The following is a 21,116-nucleotide window of genomic DNA, read 5'->3' on the forward strand; positions in this document are numbered from 1 at the left end:
ACACAAAACCATGGTCCTCTCGCTTTCGCCGACCGGGGGTGGTTTGTGAAACGGGAGAGGGGATCAATCGCACGATCGGCTCTACTTTCTAACTGGATATTCACTGGTTCTGTACGTATACTCATCCATTCATATATCCATTCATTTTATCCATGTCCACTGTAGCACACACATAGATAATTCCTCGTTAAAGTACAATAAAACCTTACTCAACGGGGCTCCGTATTAGGATTGGACAATTTAGGGATTAACGATGCTTGATATTATCAAGCAGTTCATTACATTACAATGTAATCGCCAGACCAGCGGATGACATGAACACAGCACAAGAGAAACAGAACAGAAGCAAAAACCATCACAGCCCATCATTAAAAGATAAAGGGAAACAGAAAACTAATATTTTGTGCTTTTAATCATTATATCCTTTTATATCCTTGGCACTCAGTATATCGTATATTGCCGTCTTCTGAAGACTGGATTATTTTCATCTGAAGGTTAATGTAGAATTAAAAAAAAAAGATGTTTTCAAAAGTTTACATGGCCACTTGAGCAATGAGGAGTAAAAATGGTGTAGAACTTCCAATGGCATCTACAACCTCTATGTGCTGTTTGGACCAATTTGCCAGTCTGCAAATGGCAAAGCAGGGCCAAACTGCATAGAATGCTTAAACATCTCCGAGTTTACTTACCTTTTTATGATAATTGAGTAACAGTAAATGAAACAGTCAAACCCATAATTATCGACTGGAATACAATCCCAAACATTAATGACAAATTACAATGTACAAACTGAGTTTTCACCTCCAACACTAATTCAAATGTTATTCACAAATAACAATACACCTTAAGCAGAAAATCAAAGCAGTACCCAATGACAACAAATTTATGCCAGTACTAACAATGATAATACACTAAATTAAGATGGATTAAAAATGTAAAATACCGAATGTTGACAAGAAAGTTTAAGATTAAGGTTAGCTTTAAGGTTTATGTTAAGTTTTAAAATTAAAAAATCTGACGATCAAAACTATGAATTAAATTAATATGACAAGTAAATTATACAAACACACTGAGTAAAACATAAAAGTGACATCTCCTCTCTTTGTAAAATTACTGATAAAAAATACTTATATTTCTCATCCCCGAACTGTACTGGATTTCTGTAAGATTCCAAAGAGAAAATAACAGTTGAAAGGGACCCACTGGGTGATGCTTAATGCGTGTGCTCAGGTGATATGAGTGCCTAATGAAATAGTATATATCTGTCATGGCCAGACATGTCAAAAGGGAATGAAAATCCACAGAGTGGCTCCAAAAAGGGGTTTATTAAGAAACAGAACAGAACGTCAAGAAGAAACCAGAACATAAAGGGACCGTAAGGCGTAAAAACCAAAGCAGGTGATACAAAACACTAACTAAATGAATTATAAAGAAAACAAACTACAACTAGACAGGGAGCAATACCAGGAATAACAAAACCACAGATACGTAGGAAAGCAAAGGGAGGGGGGGAAAAAGCACATCTACAAACACGCAGAACAACTACAATGACTGACTAAAGAACAGAATGAGGGCAAGCACTTAAATATACACACTAAGAAGGGTCAACAAAGGGCAGGTGTGGACCATAACCAAAATCAACCAATCAGTTAAGGCACTAGGGAAAAACAAGCAGGTGGAATGAATTACAATTAACGAGTACTGGATAATATGAGCAGAACATGATTACACAAGGCACGGGCAGGGTAGACCATGAACAGGGACACAAAGCAAAGGCATAGACAAACAATACTAAGTGCTAAGGATGAAATAAAACCAATATATTAAAAAGGTGAGGCTCCCCTCAAGCTAATCTCAAACTCATGACTGGAGGAACGGCAGACCCTGAGGCACACAGTGAATCCATTAAGCTACAAGGGGGCTGAGAGAGCAGGCAAACACAGTAGAGAAACTGGGAAAAGACATATGGGACAGAGCCGGACAGGCACCGATCCAGACATATACCAGTTGACATTAAAAGTACAATACAGACAAAATCTATGCAAATATAACCTACCCAGCAGCAAATATAAAAGTATTTAGGTTCTTTATAAAAATATTAACGCTCTAAAAAAAAAAAAAAAAAAAAAAAAGGGAAAAAAACTAAATATAAAAAAAACATATATACAAGATCATGATTATCATTTGTGAACATTTTATAATTCTAATTACACCTTCATCTGTGTAAGAGGTGATCACTATTTACAAAAGGCTAGTGAACTTCATTTACACAGGAAAACATTTTGAATAAAGTACACAAAAATATTTCTATAATTTTCAAATAATTTAAATTCAAGTTTTACAAATTTCTGTAGTCTCCATTTACATAACAGTACGTGCAATGCATGTTTTAATTTTTTTCTTCAAGAATTCAGTCCTTAAGTATTTTTTTACTACTAAGTGAATGGGTTCTCTCATGTATTTTTATGTTACTAATGTAAAAAAAACATTCTTTCTGCACACAGTTCAACGATGAGATCTTTCCCTCAGGTCAACTTTGAGATGTTTGAGATGAAAAATATTTTCCAATGTTCACAGCAGTTGGGTCTTTCACCTGAATGTACCATCAAGTATTTTTTAAAGTAGTTTACTTCTGTAAAACCTTCCCCACAAAAGGTCAGCTGTATGTTTTGTCACCAGAATGAATCCACAAGTGATTTGTTAAGCAGTTTGCCTGCCTAAAACATTTACCACATACTGTACAAGTGTATGGTTTCTCACCAGAATGAATCCTTTTGTGCACTGTTAGGTGAATTGCTCGAGTAAAACTCTTTCCACATTCAGTACAAGTGTAAGGTCTCTCAGAGTGACAGTGTTGTCCTAAAGATGCAGCATCCATAAAACTCTTCCCACATTTGCCACAGATATTTGGCCTTTCTCCAGAATGATTTAACAGATGGTTTTTAAAAGTTGCTCGGGTGTAAAACCTCATGTCACACTCAGCACACTGATACGGTTTTTCACCTGAATGGAATCTCATGTGAACTTTTAAGGAATAAGCTACAGTAAACCTCTGTCCGCACTCAGAACAAATGTGGAGCTTTTCATCTGAGTGAACCCTCTGGTGTTTCTTTAAGTAGAATCTGGTTGTGAATCCCTTTCCACACTGGTGACAAATGTATGAATTTTCCGTTAAATTAGTGTCTTGGTCTCTTGCCAAATGGGTCCGATTTGCAAAGGTCGTCCCACATTCATTACAACTGTGTGTTTTCACTTGAATTAGTTCTTTTGTGCATTTTTAAGCTAGAAGGGCTTTTAAAACTCTTTCCACAATCCAAACAACCATGCTTATTCATATTTGGATTATCCTGCTGGTGCTGCTCTATTTGGAATGAGTCGACACAGTAACTTTCTTGATTATTTTGATCATTTCTGGAAAATGAAAATCGGTGGATCTGAAGACACTATATCCCTTTCACACTTCTCTTCTTCATGCTCCTTACACAGCCCAGTCACAGAATTAGGTGCAAAAAAATTTGAATCTGTTACGCCCTCACTAAATTCAGCCATTATTTTGTCACCATCACCAAATTGTGAATTGACATGATGCCTCATCGGGTCACAGCCTGGATCAATTGTTTCAGTTTAGATTTGCTCAGATTCCAGACATTCTTCTAATTCCACCTTGACAATATTGAGGTTCTGCATTACACCTGAATTTTCCATGTTCTTGAAAATTGGTAGACGTCCTCTTGATTCAAATTTTGCTTTGGTAAGTTTCTCACTATCAACGCATTGCGTATTGGGGTCTTCTGCCATCTGAACATAATCTGGATCAATATGTTCAATTTTGATTTATTTTGTATTCGGAAAGACTTCATCAGTATCAGCATTCTGTATGATGGTTGTATTTGCTGTGTTTGCACAAACCGAATCAGATTCAGTCTAATCAGTCATTAACAATCTGCCATGTGATTTTTCACCAAAATGAACTTTAAGATGTCTTTTTAAGTAAGGCATACACTTAAAATGTTTCCCACAATGGTCACACTTGCTCGGTTTTTCTCCTGAATGAGTTGTCATATGTACTGTTAATGCACTTCCTTGTGCAAAACTTTTCTCACACAGCGTGCAACTATATGGCTTCTCACCTGAATGAATTCTCATATGTATCTTTAAATTTGCTGCCTGAGTAAAACTTTTTCCACATTCAGTACAGCTGTATGGTTTTTCCCCAGAGTGAACTCTCTTGTGTATTTTTAAACTATAAGGCCTTTTAAAACTCTTTCCACAATCCAAACAACCATATTTATTCATATTTGAATTATCCTGCTGGTGCTGTTCTATTTGAAATGAGTCGATACAATCACTTTCTCGATTATTGTGATCATTACTGGATAATGACAACTGCTTGGTATCTGGAGTTAATAAATCCCTTTCAAATGTCTCTTCCTCATCCTCATTACACACCTCAGTCTTAGAATTAGTTGCAAAATCAATTAAATCTGTTAAGCCATCATTAAGTTCACACTTCACACCTGTTCTGTCACAATCAGCAAACTGATGATAGCTTGGATCAATCGTTTCAGTTTTAATTTGCTCAGATGTCAGACATTCTTCTAATCCCACTTTGACAATATTGTGATTCTGCATTGCATCTGTATTTTCTATGTGCTTGAAAATTGCTAGACGCCCTCTTGATTTAAATTTGGCTTCAGTAAATTTCTCACTATCGACACACTGTGCATTGGGCTCTTCTGCCACCTGAAAATAACCTGGATCAATATGCTCAGATTTGATTCGTCTTCCATTCAGAGAAACATCATCAGTATCTGCATTCTGTATGATGGTTGTACATGCTGTGTTGGCACAATCCGAATCAGATTCAGTTTTAACACTTAACCTGCCTTGTGATTTTTCACCAGAATGAACTTTAAGGTGTTTTTTTAAGTAATATGTACACTTGAAATTTTTCCCACAATGGTCACACTTGCTTGGTTTTTCTTCTGAATGAGTTCTCATATGTACTGTTAATCCGCTTCTTTGTGTGAAACTTTTCTCACACATTGTGCAACTATATGGCTTCTCACCAGAATGAATTCTCATATGCATATTTAAGTTTGCTGTCTGAGTAAAACTCCTTCCACATTCAGTACAGCTGTACGGTTTTTCCCCAGAGTGAACTCTCTTGTGTCTAGTTAAGCGAAATAAACAAGTAAAACCCTTTCCACATTCAGTGCAACTGTATGGTTTTTCAGCTAAATGAATTTCACAATGTCTTCGTAAATAGATTGCATCCTTGAAACCCTTTCCGCACTGACCACAGACACTTGGTCTTTCTCCAGAATGGTTTAAAATGTGGTTCTTGTAGGTTGCTCGGGTAAAAAACCTCATTCCACATTCGGTGCACTGATATGGTTTTTCACCAGAATGAAACCTCATGTGCACTTTTAAAGAATCTGATGCAGTAAACCTCTGTCCGCATTCCGAACATACATGGGGCTTTTCACCCGTGTGAACTCTCAGGTGTTTCTTCAAATACTCTGAACGGGTGAAACCTTTTCCACACTGTTCACAAATATATTTTTTTTCAGTCAAATGCATTTTCATGTGTCTTGTTAAGGCAGCTACATTGGGAAATATCTTTCCACATTCCTTGCAACCATGTGTTTGTTCACCTGAATAAGGGTTACTGTCTGTCCTTGTAGTCAAAAGTCCTCCATTGCTCAAATCAATTCCATTCCTCTGAGATGAAGGAATGGGCTGCTCCTCTTGATGAGCTCTTTTTAATCTCTCTTTACAATCCCATTCTAGTTGTGTGTCTGATTTTTCCTCCACAAATTCATCAGAAAGTACTATATCTCCACTTGATTCAGACTTTATTTGGTGGATTGTAATTTCAACCCCATTAGTGCACTGAGAGTCATTGTACTGTGATGAACAAACTGAATCTGGACCAGTCCCTTTCTCTCTTTGATGATACTCCAGGCAAACTCCCAATCCCATCTTCTCAGTCCCGGGATTCTGCATAGCAGCAACATCCCCTGTATGGGTGCAGCCCAGATCAGATTCATTTTTAACACACAAGGCCATGATTCCTCACTTCGCAGGCCAGGGCATCAAGTGTAACATGCTCAGTCCCTCACTACGCTGTTCTCCGAGCTCCTCTTCCTTGTGCGTTGTTTTGCTTGTGATCGTCTCTGTGAGCTGCTGTGAATATACACTGATTCACCTGTGATGGAGGAGGATTCATTTTACATTGAGCCCCACACTCACCAGAGACTCATCAACCCACACAGCAGTGTTCAAGTCCCTGCCACTGAAGCCTATGCTGAATCAGAAAAAGGTTAGCTTTTTCATCATTATTATTCATTTTTTGGTTAATATAATGAGTTACTTGAAGAATATTAACAGTTTATTACTAGTGAAGACCAAGAAGAAAAAAGACTATTCAGTCATATCCATTTAATAATCTCAGAATACTCCAGTATATCCCTATCATTAAAAAAGGGACCTCGTGATAATCTTTCTTGTGAACATTAGCTGCATTAAAAAGTGACATAATTATTCATGTATCACATTGGAGGTATTCAAATTGCATTTATTATAGGTTGTAAATATGCGAATTACTATTAAAATATTGTAGAAAAACGTTATATATATTGAATGACTGAATCCAATTTTAATATTAAAATTAAATGGGCAGTGGTGGCTTGATGGTTAGGGAAGCGCACTTATAATTGAAAGATTGCAGGTTTGACTCCCTGACCAGCAAGGCACCACTGAGGTACCCTGAGCAAGGTACCGCCCCCAAACACTGCTCCCCGGTCGCTGAATTAGCTACCCTCTGCTATGCCACATATGGGTTAAATGCAGAGGACACATTTCGTTGTTGTGTGTCAACACTGATCACCAAATTCTAAATAAACTAAACAGGAGTAGTCGCTGATTCTTTGTTAGCATAATGTTACTAGCTTTTCAATCATATTTTTTTAGAATGAACTATTATTGAAAAAAGCTTTATTCGCGTATTTATGATTCAAAGCATATTTATTCAGTAAACACGACAACCGTGGATATTAAACATTTGGTAATTCCGTTGCGCTCACTAGAAGCTGAGTTTTGTGTCCCACTAATTTACCTTAAGATAGCTTTTTACAAACAGCTAAACTTTAAAAGTATTTTTAAAATGGTCAAGGCGGGATATTCAAATAACAATTAATATTAAGATATTTTAAATACAATTATTTTCACACTTTTAATACAACATTTCAATGTTGAAAGCTTCACGATTATGTCAAATTTTAATGATGCTGAAGTTTTGTTTTTCTTATGTATAATATCCTCAATTTTGTATTTTAACAACGCTAAATATTTTCAGTAACGTGTTTGCTTAGATTTGCTGAAATTTGGAAATAACGCATCCTGCACTATATGTAAATAATTAAAAAACGGTGGTACGTAACAATTTAACAAAAGAAGCGTAGCCCTGCATGGTTCTTACAAATAAAAACCGCATCTGGATACTGGAGCAGCGGCTTTGCATCTCCTGTAACTCATGGCATACATGCAAAAGCCCTCAGACTGATAATGCTGCTGAATCTGTCCGCTTCGCCACAAACATTTCCTAGTGGATTCCTAGTGATGCTTCATTTTTAACCTTAGACTAACCATTCAGATATTCACGTAGCATTTGCAGTTGGAAAAAAGAGTTTAATAACAAAAGCATGCAAAATTTACCTTAAGAATAAAGAACACGGTCCCCTTCGAAAAAACTGTATAGTAGAACAATGTCAATACAGACAAAATGTGTAAGTGAGGAAACTAATTTTAAGTCCTAGAAAAATCAACAAGCTTCTGTTTTATATTTAAATAGCCCGTATCCCTACCATTAATGGTTTTGTTACATTTCTGCCCACAGACTTCCGCAGAAAATACACCGCAGAATGCAACTTCTTCCTGTTTATTTGGGGTAAGAGGGGGCAGACGATAACTAGGTGCATTACCGCCACCTAGCGGCGTGGAGAGTGAACTAAGAGCTTTCAATGAACTGCGCTCTAACTGATGGGCACTCGGCAGTGCTGCCAGATTGGGCAGGTCGCAGTCCATCCATCCATCCATTTTCCAAACCGCTTATCCTACTGGGTCGCGGGGGGTCCGGAGCCTATCCCGGAAGCAATGGGCACGAGGCAGGGAACAACCCAGGATGGGGGGCCAGCCCATCGCAGGGCACACTCACACACCATTCACGCACACATGCACACCTACGGGCAATTTAGCAAGTCCAATTAGCCTCAGCATGTTTTTGGACTGTGGGGGGAAACCGGAGTACCCGGAGGAAACCCCACGACAACATGGGGAAAACATGCAAACTCCACACACATGTGACCCAGGCGGAGACTCGAACCTGGGTCCCAGAGGTGTGAAGCAACAGTGCTAACCACTGCACCACCATGCCGCCCCCGGTCCCAGTCCAATTCGGCTTCTTTTTATTTCCTTCAGCGGGTAAAAATTGACTTTGGAAATGTGGAAATGAAATTTTGGGCTATTTTGCTTAGCTTGAGTTTTCATTTTTATACAAATCATTGGGGGAAGTATTTGACTGGAATTGGTGGATATTCTTAATCTCGTGGATTTTGGAGAAAGTTAAGAAAGTGAGAAATAGAGAATTATAAAGCATACCAAAGTGTGTGTGTGTGTGTGTGTGGGGGGGGGGGGGGTTGGGAGCACAAGAAATATGGATTAGGAAACAAACCCAGAACTTAAAATGTTGATCATCCCCGTGGCCAATGATGGATGTAAGGCAAATTGTAATTATTGTAATACTGAAATCAGAACTCAGCTCAATGACTTAGAAGTGTGTGCAGCCACAAAGAAACAAGCATCTTGTTACATCAGGGTTGTCAACTCTCATGGGTCTGGCCTGACACTCACTAAGACCTTAAGACTGTCATGCTCATGTAAGTAATCTAACGGCAAATCAGTATTCTTGCATTATAACCCAAAATTAGCTACATTGAATGCGTTGGGGTAGTTTGCAAACCCTGCTGACTGCTTACAAAGTAACAGTGTAACATATGTGTAAATGACAGAATGACAGAATGCAGAATGGTCTCGAATTTAAAATCTGCCAGTCAGCTGAGTAAAGTTGGCAATTGGAAAAAGTGCATCTGTCTACGTGATGTCATTGGAAACATGGCATTTTGATTATTTGAACTGATTAAGAAGCAGCATTTTCAACCGGGATTTGGGGGGGGGGTCTTATTCATCTTGGCCCATGCAAATGTATAGTATATAGTACATAGCAGATAGGCCTCTGTTAGGAAACACTGAAATTAGCTTGACCAAGGTTGACTGGATTGGTTTTCTACCCGAAAAACAGCTGAAAATGTGGCGATTTCAGTATTTCAGTTGAATAAGAAGTCACGTTTCCAATTGGATTTGAGAATCTTGCTGATCTTGGGCTACACAAATGTGAATTACATAGCAGGTAGACTTATGTTAGGAAACACTGAAATTAGTCTGGCCAAGGTTGGATTTGTGCCTGAAAAACAACAGGAAAACATGGCATGCTGGGAAATTGTGAACATTGATTTGAATAAGAAGCCATGTATCCAACTAGATTTGGGTGACATTCATCTCGAGCCAGACTAAATTCAGTGTTTCCTAACAGAAGTCTTCCTGCTATCTACAACCGAGGGAATTCTCAGTTGTGTTTTTGGCTGCTGTTTACATCCCGCCGCGAGCTAACTCCACAGCAGCGCTCGGAAAACTCCACGACATCATCGGTGTGTTAGAGACGACTCATCCAGATGCTGTTTTCATTGTTGCTGGTGACTTCATCCAGTATAACTTACGGACTGTACACCCCAAACATCACTAACACATGGACATTCCCAACTGTGAATGGACCATCGTTTACATTAACATACACGGCACATACAGGTCTGCACCCTGCCCCCACTTCGGACAGTCAGAACACATTTCTCTGTTCTTGTTCCCGGCTTACAGAGACTAAAACAATCAAACCTTGTCACCAAACTTGTGAAACGATGGACCCCAGAGACTGAGAGCATCCTGCAGGACTGATTTGCTCAGACAGACTGGAATGTGTTCAAAACTGCAGCCATTATGGAGGACTATTCTGTCAGCATACAGGACTATGCTGAGTACGTGACTGGGTACATTAGCACTTATGTTGACAGTATTATGCCCACCACAAAAGTCAGGAAGTTCACCCAACACTGTGTCACTTCCCACAAAGACATCATCATTCTGAAGTTTGCGGATGACACCGCAGTGATCGGTCGCATCACTGGAGGGGACGAAGCGGCCTACAGGAGAGAGGTGGCCGGTCTGGTGTCATGGTGTGAGGATCACAACCTCACCCTCAACACGGACAAGACAAAGGAGATGATAGTGGACATGAGGAAGAGGAGGAGGCCTCATCAGCCACTGTTCATCTGGGAACTTGAAGTGGAGAATGTGAGGAGCTTTAAGTACCTGGGCGTCCACATCAGTGAGGACCTCACCTGGGCACTGAACACCACACAACTGGTCAAGAAGGCTCAACAGTGACTGTACATCCTGAGGAGGCTGAAGAAGTTTGGTATGTCAACCAAGATCCTCAACAACTTCTACAGCTGCATTGTGGAGAGCACACTGATCAGCTGCATCACCGCATGGTACGACAGCACTACAGCTATGAACTGTAATCACCTGAGAGATGAAGACTGCGAAGAAGATCATCAGGACTCCGCTGCCCTCTTTACAGAGCATCTACATTGACAGCTGTCTCCATCCTCAAAGACCCCACACACCCCCAACACGGACTGTTCACACTTCTGCCCTCAGGACGGAGGTACAGAAGTGTGAAATCTAAAACCTCCCGGTTTAACAACTTCTTCCCCACTGTCATCATACTCCTTAACAGCTGACAGGAGTATGATTAACGGACACCATACTACCATACTACACTACCTCATACTGTAATTTTTTGCACATTAAGCTCTTTTGCACATTACACTTAAAAGTATTTTTTATTTTTTCTATTATATTGTACCTTGGCATTTCGTGTGGACAGCAAAGTAAGAATTTCACTGCATAGAGAAATGCACTTTTCTACTGTACATATGACATTGAATCTTGAATCTATGCAGTATTTCACATTTGCCTCATGCAAGGTGAATAAGACCCCCAATTCCAAATGTAAACGTGCCTTCTTATTCAATTAAAATGATCAAAATGCCATCTTTTTCCTAGGTACCAAGCCACTCTGGGCCATGCTAATTTTAGTGTTTCCTAATACAGATCAACCTGCTATGTATTATGCATTTCACATTTGCCTGGTCCAAGATGAGTAACATTCCCAAATCCCAACTGGAAATGTGGCATCTTATTCAATTAATGTTTCCACATGCTCACCATGCCATGCTGTCAGTTGACTATCATGAAAGAAAAAATATCACCCTATGCCTGGGTAATCCTTCCATTAACATTACAGGGAGACATGGGAAATACATTTGTGAAATAAATAAAGGCATTACAGCTTAAATTTTATTGTTGTTTTATTTTGTGTTTTCAAAATGAACACTCTGCGCTATGGAAGTTGTGAATAAGCTAAATTCAGCCTTGTCTAGTTCTGTATATATACTAATCCATTCATTTTGTCCATGTATAGTTGTGGCTGCTCACTGGCCGGCGTAACGGGTGGAGACAGTGAAAGGATGTGACTACACCACCGTGGGAGTATCACCCAAGGAAATATTTAAGTTCCGAAACAAGAGCTCAACTCACTCAGTAAGGACACAAGTTCCTCGCGAAAAAGGCAGAGAGGTGGTTACCAGATATAAATAATCAAATTTATTTAACAATTAAAAACCAAATCAATCTCTGGCTGCTGTCTTGCATAAAACTGGCTGGGAATATATTACCAAAAGTAAATAGTTAAGCACAAGAGGTACCCAAACCAGAAACAAGCATGCAGTGTTCCACACATTTACAATAGCACTCATGTTAAAAACGATTACGTTGCGACTTTATGGCGTGGATTGGCATCACGAATCGCCACTGAACCTGGCTAACCAGGCACGGGACAACTCTGAGCTGTTCAGTCCAACCCATCATTAAAGGATAAACAGAAAATAAATATTTTGTATTTTGAATCATTATATCCAAATGATAATACACTAAATTACAGTCATGGCCAAAAATATTGGCACTTCCGCATTTACATCAGAAAACGCATCACTTCTCCCAGAAAATTGTTGCAATTACAAATACTTTGGTAGTGTCATATTTATTTCTCCTGTTGACACTGGAAGAACACAAAAAGCAGAGGGAAAAAAACGAATCAGACATTCCACACGAAACATGAAAAATGGCCTGGGCAAAATTATTGGCACCCTCAATACTTGGCAGCAAACCTTTTGGAACAAAAATCTGATTTTAATCACTTTCTGTAACAATCAATGAGTCTTTTACACCTCTGTACTAGGATTTTGGACTACTCTTCCTTTGCCAGGTCTCTCATATTTGAAGGGTTCCTTCTCCCAAATGCTGTTTTTAGATCCCTGTACAGGATTTAGACTCATTGCTGGACACTTCTGAACTATTCAATATTTTGTAAGATGGATTGAAAAATAAAATACTGAATGTTGACATGAAAATTTAGGTCTTAAAAAAATAAAAATTTAAAATATCAAAAGTAAATCAGTACAACCTGTTATAAACTGCAAAGAGCCTAACCAATCAGTATGAATGTCTTTCCTCTGAGATGAAGGAATGGGCTGCTCCTCTTGATGAGCTCCGTTTGATCTCTCTTTACAATCCAATTCTAGTCGTGCCTCTGATTTCTCCTCTATAAATCCACTGGAAACTACTATATCTCCACTTGATTCAGACTTTATTTGGTCGACTGTAATTTCACCCCCATTAGTGCACTGAGAGTCATTGTACTGTGATGAACAAACTGAATCTGGACCAGTCCCTTTCTCTCTTTGATGATACTCCAGGCAAACTCCCAATCCCATCTTCTCAGTGCCGGGATTCTGCATAGCAGCAACATCCCCTGTATGGGTGCAGCCCAGATCAGATTCATTTTTAACACACAAGGCCATGATTCCTCACTTCACAGGCCAGGGCGTCAAGTGTAACATGCTCAGTCCCTCACTATGCTGTTCTCTGAGATCCTCTTCCTTGTACGTTGTTTATACGTTGCACGTTGTTCGTCTCTGTGAGCTGCTGTGAATATACACCGTGATTCACCTGTGATGGAGGAGGATTCATTTTACATAGAGCCCCACACTCACCAGAGACTCATCAACCCACACAGCAGTGTTCAAGTCCCTGCCACTGAAGCCTATGCTGAATCAGAAAAAGGTTAGTTTTTTCATCATTTTTTTTTTGACCAACGTAGTTAGTTACTTGAAGATTATTAACACTGTATATTAACTATATTAACACAATGTTTATTCGTTCATTTATGCTCGGAAGCATTTTTACTCGCAACGACCGTGGACATTTATTAAACGGTTGGAAATTCTGATGCGCTCACTAAAAGCTGAGTTGCTTGTCCCACTAATTTATCTTACTAAACTTTGACAGATCTTTAGAAACAGCTAAACTTAAAAGGTGTTTTTGAAATGGTCAAGGCGCAATATACAGATAAATAATATCAGGATATATTTAAATACAATTATTTTCATTATTTTAATACAGCATTTCAATGTTTGAAAACCTCTTGATCATGTCAAATTGTAATAAAGCTAAAATTTTGTTTTTCATAAAATATAAAATTCAGGACATCATATATAAAACTGTTAATTTTCAGTAACGTGTTTACTGAGATTTGGCTAAAATTTGGAAATAACGCATATTACATTATTATGTAAATAACTTAGAAATGGTGGTACGCGACAGTTGTCGACGAAGTGTAGCCCTGTACGGTTCTTACAAATAAAAAGCGCATCTAGATACCGAAACAGCGGCTTTGCACCTCCTGTAACTCATGGCATAAATGCAAAAGCCCTCAGACTGATAATGGTGCTCAAATCTGTCCGCTTCACCATAAACATTTCCTAGTGGATTCCCAGACAGATGCTTAGTTTTTAACCTTAGACTAACAATTCGGATTTACAAGTAGCATTTGCAGTGGGGAAAGGACCTTTCCCGAAAAACGTTACATTTACCTTAAGAATACACAACACGGTCCACTTCGAATAAACTGCGTACACACGATTCGTCACAAAAATGCAGACAAAATCTGCAAGTGAGCAATTACTTTCAGAGCTATAAAAAATAACAAGCTTGTGTTTTACATTTGAATCGTCCCTACCTTTACCACTAATGGTTTTGTAGTAATTCCGCCCAGACTTCCGCAGACAATATACCACAGAATCGAAACCCTTCTTCTTTATTCTGGGTAAAAGGGCGCAGACAATAATTAGCTGCAGTACCGCCACCTAGCGGCGTAGAGAGTGAACTAAGAACTGATAATGCACTAGGGTCTAACTCAGGGGTACTCAGTTATTTTAATCACGAGATACAAATTCCATCACAAACACAAAACCATGGTCCCTTCGCTTTTTGCCGACCGGTTGTGGTTTGTGAAACGGGAGGAGGGATCAATCGCATGATCTGTCTTAATCTCTAGCTGAATATACACTGGTTCTGTATAAAACCAACATACCTTTGCCACAATCACACACATTTTTTGGATGGGTATATTTTCACCATCAAATCATTGTTTGGAGCACCGGAACATCTAGGATTAGTAATATCTTTTTTAACACTGGGGCTCAGTATATGTGTAATACTGTCTTCTAAGGACTGCACATTATTTTCAGCTGAAGCTTAATGTAAAATTATAAAAAGTCATAGATTAATGTTTTGAAAACTCTGCATGGCCTCTTGAGCAATGAGGAAAAAATGGTATAAAAACGTTTGATGGTATCTATGTTCTCCTGTGCTTTTTGGACCTTTTGCCTTTCTGCAAATGCCACAGTACGTAACTTTCGCACAAACCTCACAAAATACTTAAAAACCTCAGAAATTACCATTTTATGTTAATGTTAACAGGAATTAGAACAAACACATGATTATCTATAGAAATAGAATCCCAAACTTTAATGACAAATTACAGTTTACCAAGTCAGGTTTTGACCACCAATATTATTCACAAATAAGACACCTTAGGCAAAAAACCAAGCCAGTACTGAATGACAACAAAGTTAAGTCTGTACTAACAATGATAATACATTAAATTAAGATGGACCAAAAATAAAACAATGAACGATGATAGGAAAGTTTAGGTCTTAAAAAAATTCAAAAATCAAACGTTCGAAAATACAAATTGATATAAAAAGTAAATTATATAACTGCATTGAGTAAAACATAAAAGTGAAATCTCCCCTTTGTGAAATTGCTGGTAAAAATGCCTATATTCTCATCCCCGAACTGTACTGGTTTTGTGTAAGACTCCAGAGAGAAAAAACAGTTGAAAGGGGCCCACTGGGTGATGCTTAATGCATGTGCTCAGGTGCTTATGTGGCATGAATGTTTAATGATATACATACCAGTCACCATGACATGTATGATACAGACAAAATCCATGCAAAAACCTTTCCAGCAGCAAACAGAAAAGCATTTAGGTTCTTTACAAAAATATAAAGACATATGAACTTAAAAAATTGAAGGATAAAAGTAATGACCATAAAATGAATATAGGAAAATAAGTATTTATTAATAGATTAACAAATCAAACAGTTACAAATTCATGATTAACCTTTGTGAAAATTTTATCATTTTAATTCCACCTTTATCTGTGGAAGAGGTGATCACTTAAACTTAAAAAAATTAAACAAACGATGAAAACAATGACAATGTAAACATACATAGGTAGAATAAGTATACATTGATAAACAGATTAAATAGTCACAAGTTCATGATTAGCATTATAAAATTTTCACAAAGAATAATTAATTTATCTGTGCAAGAGGTGATCACTCTTTACAAAAGGCTAGCAGACTTCACTTACACAGAAAAATGTTGAATAATTTAAAACACTTAAAATATTTGAACATATTTCAAATGTGTTAAATTTAAGTTTTAGAAATTTCTAGGGTATCCATTTACATAACAGTGTGTGATGCATGTTTTTAATTTTTTTCTTCAAGAGTTTAGGCCTAAAATCTCTATATCACCTTTTTCAATTGAATGGATCCTCTCATGTTTTTTTAAGTTACTGATGTCAGAAAATTTCTTTCCACACACAGTGCAACAATGATGTCTTTCCCCCAAGTGCACTTTAAGATGTCTTCTTAAATATGACACATCCGTAAAACATTTTCCACAATATTCACAGCAGTTGGGTCTTTCACCAGAATGTACCCTCAAATGTTTTTTTAAGCAGTTTACTTGTGTAAAACCTTTCCCACAAAGAGTGCAGCTATATGGTTTTTCACCAGAATGAATCCACAAGTGATTTGTTAAGCAGTTTGCCTGCCTAAAACATTTACCACATACTGTACAAGTGTACGGTTTCTCACCAGAATGAATCCTTTTGTGCACTGTTAGGTGAATTGCTCGAGTAAAACTCTTTCCACATTCAGTACAAGTGTAAGGTCTCTCAGAGTGACAATGTCGTCTTAAAGATGCAGCATCCTTAAAACTCTTCCCACATTTGCCACAGATATTTGGCCTTTCTCCAGAATGATTTAACAGATGGTTTTTAAAAGTTGCTCGGGTGTAAAACCTCATGTCACACTCAGCACACTGATACGGTTTTTCACCTGAATGGAATCTCATGTGAACTTTTAAGGAATAAGCTACAGTAAACCTCTGTCCGCACTCAGAACAAATGTGGGGCTTTTCTCCTGAGTGAACCCTCTGGTGTTTCTTTAAGTAGGATCTGTTCGTGAATCCTTTTCCACACTGGTGACAAATGTATGTTTTTTCTGTTAAATGAGTTTCTTCGTGTTTAGCCAAATAGGTCCGATTTGCAAAGGTCTTCCCACATTCATTACATCTGTGTGTTTTTTCACTTGAATGAGTTTTTTTGTGTATTTTTAAGGTAGAAGGGCTTTTAAAACTCTTTCCACAATCCAAACAACCATGCTTATTCATATTTGAGTTATCCTGCTGGTGCTGCTCTATTTGGAATGAATCGACACAATAACTTTCTTGATTATTGTGATCATTTCTGGAAAATGACAACTGTCCAGTATCTGGAGTTAATAAATCCCTTTTACATCTCTCTTCTTCGTCCTCTTTACACAGCTCAGGCTCAGAATTAGTTGCAAACTCAACGAAATCTGTTACACTGTCACTAAGTTCACACTTCACATCTGATATTTTGTCACCATCAAACTGTGAATCAACATTGACTCTCACCTGATCATAGCCTGGATCAATCGTTTCAATTTTAATTTGCTCAGATGCCAGACATTCTTCTAGTCCCACCTTGACAATACGGAGATCCTGCATTGCATCTGAATTGTCCATTTTCTTGAAAATTGCTAGACGTCCTCTTGACTCAAGTTTTGCTTCAGTAAATTTCTCACTATCGACACACTGTGTATTGGGGTCTTCTGTCACCTGAACATAATCTGGATCAACATGTTCAGATTTGATTTGTCCTGCATTCAGATAGAGTTCATCAACATTGGCACTTTGTATGATGGCTGTACATGCTGTGTTGGCACAATCTGAATCAGATTCAGTTTTAACAGTCATTGCCAATCTGCCTTGTGATGTTTCACCAAAATGAACTTTAAGGTGTCTTTTTAAGTAAGACATATACTTAAAATGTTTCCCACAATGGTCACACATACTTGGTTTTTCTCCTGAATGAGTTCTCATATGTACTGTTAATCCGCTTCCTTGTGTAAAACTTTTCTCACACAAAGTGCAACTGTACGGCTTCTCACCGGAATGAATTCTCATATGTATCTTTAAATTTGCTGCCTGAGTAAAACTCTTTCCACATTCAGTACAGTTGTACGGTTTTTCCCCAGAGTGAACCCTCTTGTGTATAGTTAAGCGGAATAACCTGGTAAAACTCTTTCCACATTCACTACAGCTGTAAGGTTTCTCAGAGTGACAATGTCTTCGTAAAGAGGCTGCATCCTTAAAACTCTTTCCACACTGACCACAGACATTTGGTCTTTCTCCAGAATGGTTTAAAATGTGGTTCTTGTAGGTTGCTCGGGTAAAAAACCTCATTCCACAGTCGGTGCACTGATATGGTTTTTCACCAGAATGAAACCTCATGTGCACTTTTAAAGAATATGACACAGTAAATCTCTGTCCACATTCCGAACATACATGGGGCTTTTCACCTGTGTGAACTCTCTGGTGTTTCTTCAAGTATGACTGATTAATAAATCCTTTGCCACACTGAGCACAGATGCATTTTTTTTCAGTCGAGTGTGTTTTCGTGTGTCTCGTTAAGGCAGCGGTATTTGTGAAACTCTTTCCACACTCATTACAACTGTATGTTTTTTCACCCGATAGGGTTTTCCTCGATTTTGCTGAGGTCAAATATGATCCATAGCTTACAAAATCCGAAGCAGAGAGAATTCCATTTGAGCTATGTTGCGTGTATAATTTTATATTAAATGCATCAATAGAACTACTTCTGGATTGGGTAGAGCCTGACCAATCAGATTCTTCATGAGTGCAATTCTTATTCAGAAAGGAAAAAGCAGGCTGATCATCATGAAATAATGCATCTGCTTCTGATCTCTCTTTGTGATCCTGTTCACAGAGATGCACCGCACTTTTTTCAGCTGTAAATCCGCGTGTGACACAATTGTTTTGGTGGATGGCAACTTCATCTCCATCAGTGTACTGAGAGTCAGCATGTTGTGATGTCCAGATAGTGTCATGGTCAATAATCCTTGTCTGTGCATGTTGAGATTCCACACACAATCCCAAGCGAATTTTCTCAGTATCAAGATTCTGCATGGCAGCTGTATCCGCTGGACGGATGAAGCAAAGTTCAGGTTCACTTTTAATACACAGGGCCATGACCTCTGAAGTCAAGTCAATCTGTCACCTGTGGCATTTCACTCCCTTATTTGGGTCAACTGCTGTCCGCTAACTGTCTTCTTTCTATCTGATTCTGTGTTACTTGTCGATTTCCTTTGTGAGCCACCGAGACCCTCTAAGCATGTGACCATGCTTACCCTAGAATGGAAAAGATTTTACACAGAGCATCAGACAAAAATAACCTATTCTACAGAGCAGATTTCAAATACAGATTCCAAAATGTAGAAAAATTTTAGGTTTTCTTTTATTGTGTTTTTCATTTACGGATTTTTGTTTCCTTTAGCAGAGCACTAGTAACCTGGAAGTCGAGAGTTCCAAAGTTCCAAAAGAGATAGAGATGTAGGCCTAGTGTCTCTAAATAATGCACTTCCACCTCATTAAAATATACAGCTGTGCAAATGGATAAAAGCAAAATATTGTGAATACTAAGCTTAATATTGCAGACATCAGTGCTATGTCAAATACCACAATGCATCATTCTAACACTGGCAATCAAGCCTGGTTAATACAATGCATTGTAAACAGCATTCCAAAGGGAATGCTACAAAATTATAAAACATTACTAATGTAACTAGGCTATTCCAATACATCACACTTATTACTGTGATTCAAATCAAAGCGTAACACTCGCTAGTCGTTAAGCACACAGCTATCACTTTGAGTTCAGTATAAAGCATCTGTAAACTCCCTAACAGGGCGCAACAAAACATATACGCTTATTAACAGAAAATCCACGATGTTAAAATGACCTGGACACACGTTAGTTTGAGTATTATTGTTACTGTTATTATTATTTTATAAAGAGGTTAACGGTTTCTTTGCATGTAGTACAAAATTAACACTGCTTCTCGCATTCAACAGCTGGTTATAAAAGAGACCAACCTTGCACGTTGTACCATCTGGTTGATGGCTACCGTAATTAATAACACATTTTCATTACTGCTACAACCGATATGAAAATGCACAACGTACGTCTCAGCGCCAGTCTTTTCAAATGGAGTTGCATATTAACGCCTGATCTCAATCGCGGTGTTAAGTCTGCAGATGCGCATCTTAGCGGCTGGATAATAACCAAAACATGCCTCATTTACCTTGGGAAGCCATGAAAGAGCCCGTTGTTCGAAAACGGTGGTGATGGGCATCATCAGAAAAAGCACAGAAGTGCCAACCAACAGGGTTACTACTGCCAGTCGAAACTGCCCAACATACTACGCCGTTTTACGGAATCGCCATACCTGCCCTTTAGATCAAGTGGTTATTAATAATCCGGGACATAAAATTGCACAACAAATTAAAAAAAAAATCTAAATAAATAAAATCACACGAGATGCAGAGTCTTGCTCCAAACAATATGACCGAGTATCTTGGCGACTTGTGAAAGATTTACTGCCGCCTACAGCACTGGAGGACGGACATTGGCAGCCTATTATTTACACCCCTCATCCCGGGATTGCTTTTTGGGGAAATTTTTACTTTACTTTTCCGTCACAGTGAAATTACACAAGACCTAGTACTGCAGCGCTTTTATAAAAGCAGTTTTCGCAATAATTCCTCTGTAATACTGTGCTCAGAAACACCAGAAGCTAAATCTAAATATGCTTTGCTTGTTAAATCTCGCATCTCTCGGACGCCCTACTAATCCATTAATGGTAATAGAAATAACGTGGAGGTATATAGAAATAGTGTCTTTTCAGCAGTGTCGCCCCAGTGGTGAATGGCTGCAATTACAAACAACGCAAATAGACGCGCAATCCTACTCCACCTGCAGGGACCTTACTTACTTATTACATGTGCCATTACTGGGAATCACACCCCAAGAGGTGTAAATCAACACCGCTAACTACAGAGCAATCTGCATCATTCGATTAAAATATGAGCAATTTAAAAACACGAAACAATTGCTGCTCTCCATCTTTCAACCGCTTGTTGTGGGGTGGCAGTGGCGCAAAAATGTGGTATGCAGTATATGCGGTGCATATGGGCCGGGGTGGGCGCCAAAACAAGGGAGGGAGAAAAAAAAATATCATTAACATGTATGTTTTAAAACTGTTCTTGTGCTTTTAACTCATGACTATGCTCTAAATATG

General features: G+C 38.4%; 4 protein-coding genes across 9 annotated transcripts in view; all 4 read right to left on the minus strand.

Moving 5' to 3' along the window:
* The window catches only part of LOC125709641 (zinc finger protein 571-like), a 58,376-nt gene extending 43,913 nt beyond the window's left edge, over window positions 1–14,463 (minus strand). Inside the window, exons 1-3 of one of the 6 annotated variants that reach the window (XR_007382787.1) lie at window positions 14,315–14,430; window positions 13,151–13,245; window positions 11,819–13,048 (exon numbers count right to left, since the gene is read on the minus strand). The gene's annotated coding sequence lies outside the window, so the exon portion shown is untranslated. Of the gene's footprint in view, window positions 1–11,818; window positions 13,246–14,168 lie in introns of those variants that run through there. The other 5 variants (XR_007382785.1, XR_007382784.1, XR_007382788.1 and 2 more) reach the window with 5 other exon arrangements.
* LOC125710284 (gastrula zinc finger protein XlCGF7.1-like) lies at window positions 1,307–3,271 on the minus strand (the record flags this gene model as incomplete). The annotated part of the gene is given in 2 exon segments (XM_048979851.1): window positions 1,307–2,659; window positions 2,662–3,271. Coding segments are annotated over 2 exon segments (744 nt in total), but the record flags the coding sequence as incomplete, so codon positions are not given.
* On the minus strand, window positions 3,269–7,930 carry LOC125709643 (zinc finger protein 345-like). The gene is made up of 2 exons (XM_048978301.1): window positions 7,720–7,930; window positions 3,269–6,211 (listed from the first exon to the last, which is right to left on the minus strand). The coding sequence occupies exon 2, from the start codon at window positions 6,070–6,072 to the stop codon at window positions 3,925–3,927; it is 2,148 nt and encodes a 715-aa protein (XP_048834258.1). The 5' UTR covers window positions 6,073–6,211; window positions 7,720–7,930; the 3' UTR covers window positions 3,269–3,924.
* Window positions 14,464–15,702: 1,239 nt separating the features above from the next.
* LOC125709639 (zinc finger protein 471-like) lies at window positions 15,703–20,461 on the minus strand. The gene is made up of 2 exons (XM_048978295.1): window positions 20,121–20,461; window positions 15,703–19,167 (listed from the first exon to the last, which is right to left on the minus strand). Exon 2 carries the CDS (start codon window positions 19,006–19,008, stop codon window positions 16,150–16,152), a length of 2,859 nt encoding a protein of 952 aa, XP_048834252.1. The 5' UTR covers window positions 19,009–19,167; window positions 20,121–20,461; the 3' UTR covers window positions 15,703–16,149.
* Between the last annotated feature and the right edge of the window lie 655 nt (window positions 20,462–21,116).

Source organism: Brienomyrus brachyistius, chromosome 16 (assembly GCF_023856365.1).
Source record: "Brienomyrus brachyistius isolate T26 chromosome 16, BBRACH_0.4, whole genome shotgun sequence".
Taxonomy (NCBI): Eukaryota; Metazoa; Chordata; class Actinopteri; order Osteoglossiformes; family Mormyridae; genus Brienomyrus; species Brienomyrus brachyistius.

Excerpts from the sequence above, each read along its gene's own strand:
- LOC125709643 (XM_048978301.1), bottom strand. The coding sequence starts at position 6,072 with ATGGCCTTGTGTGTTAAAAATGAATCTGATCTGGGCTGCACCCATACA.
- LOC125709639 (XM_048978295.1), bottom strand. The coding sequence starts at position 19,008 with ATGGCCCTGTGTATTAAAAGTGAACCTGAACTTTGCTTCATCCGTCCA.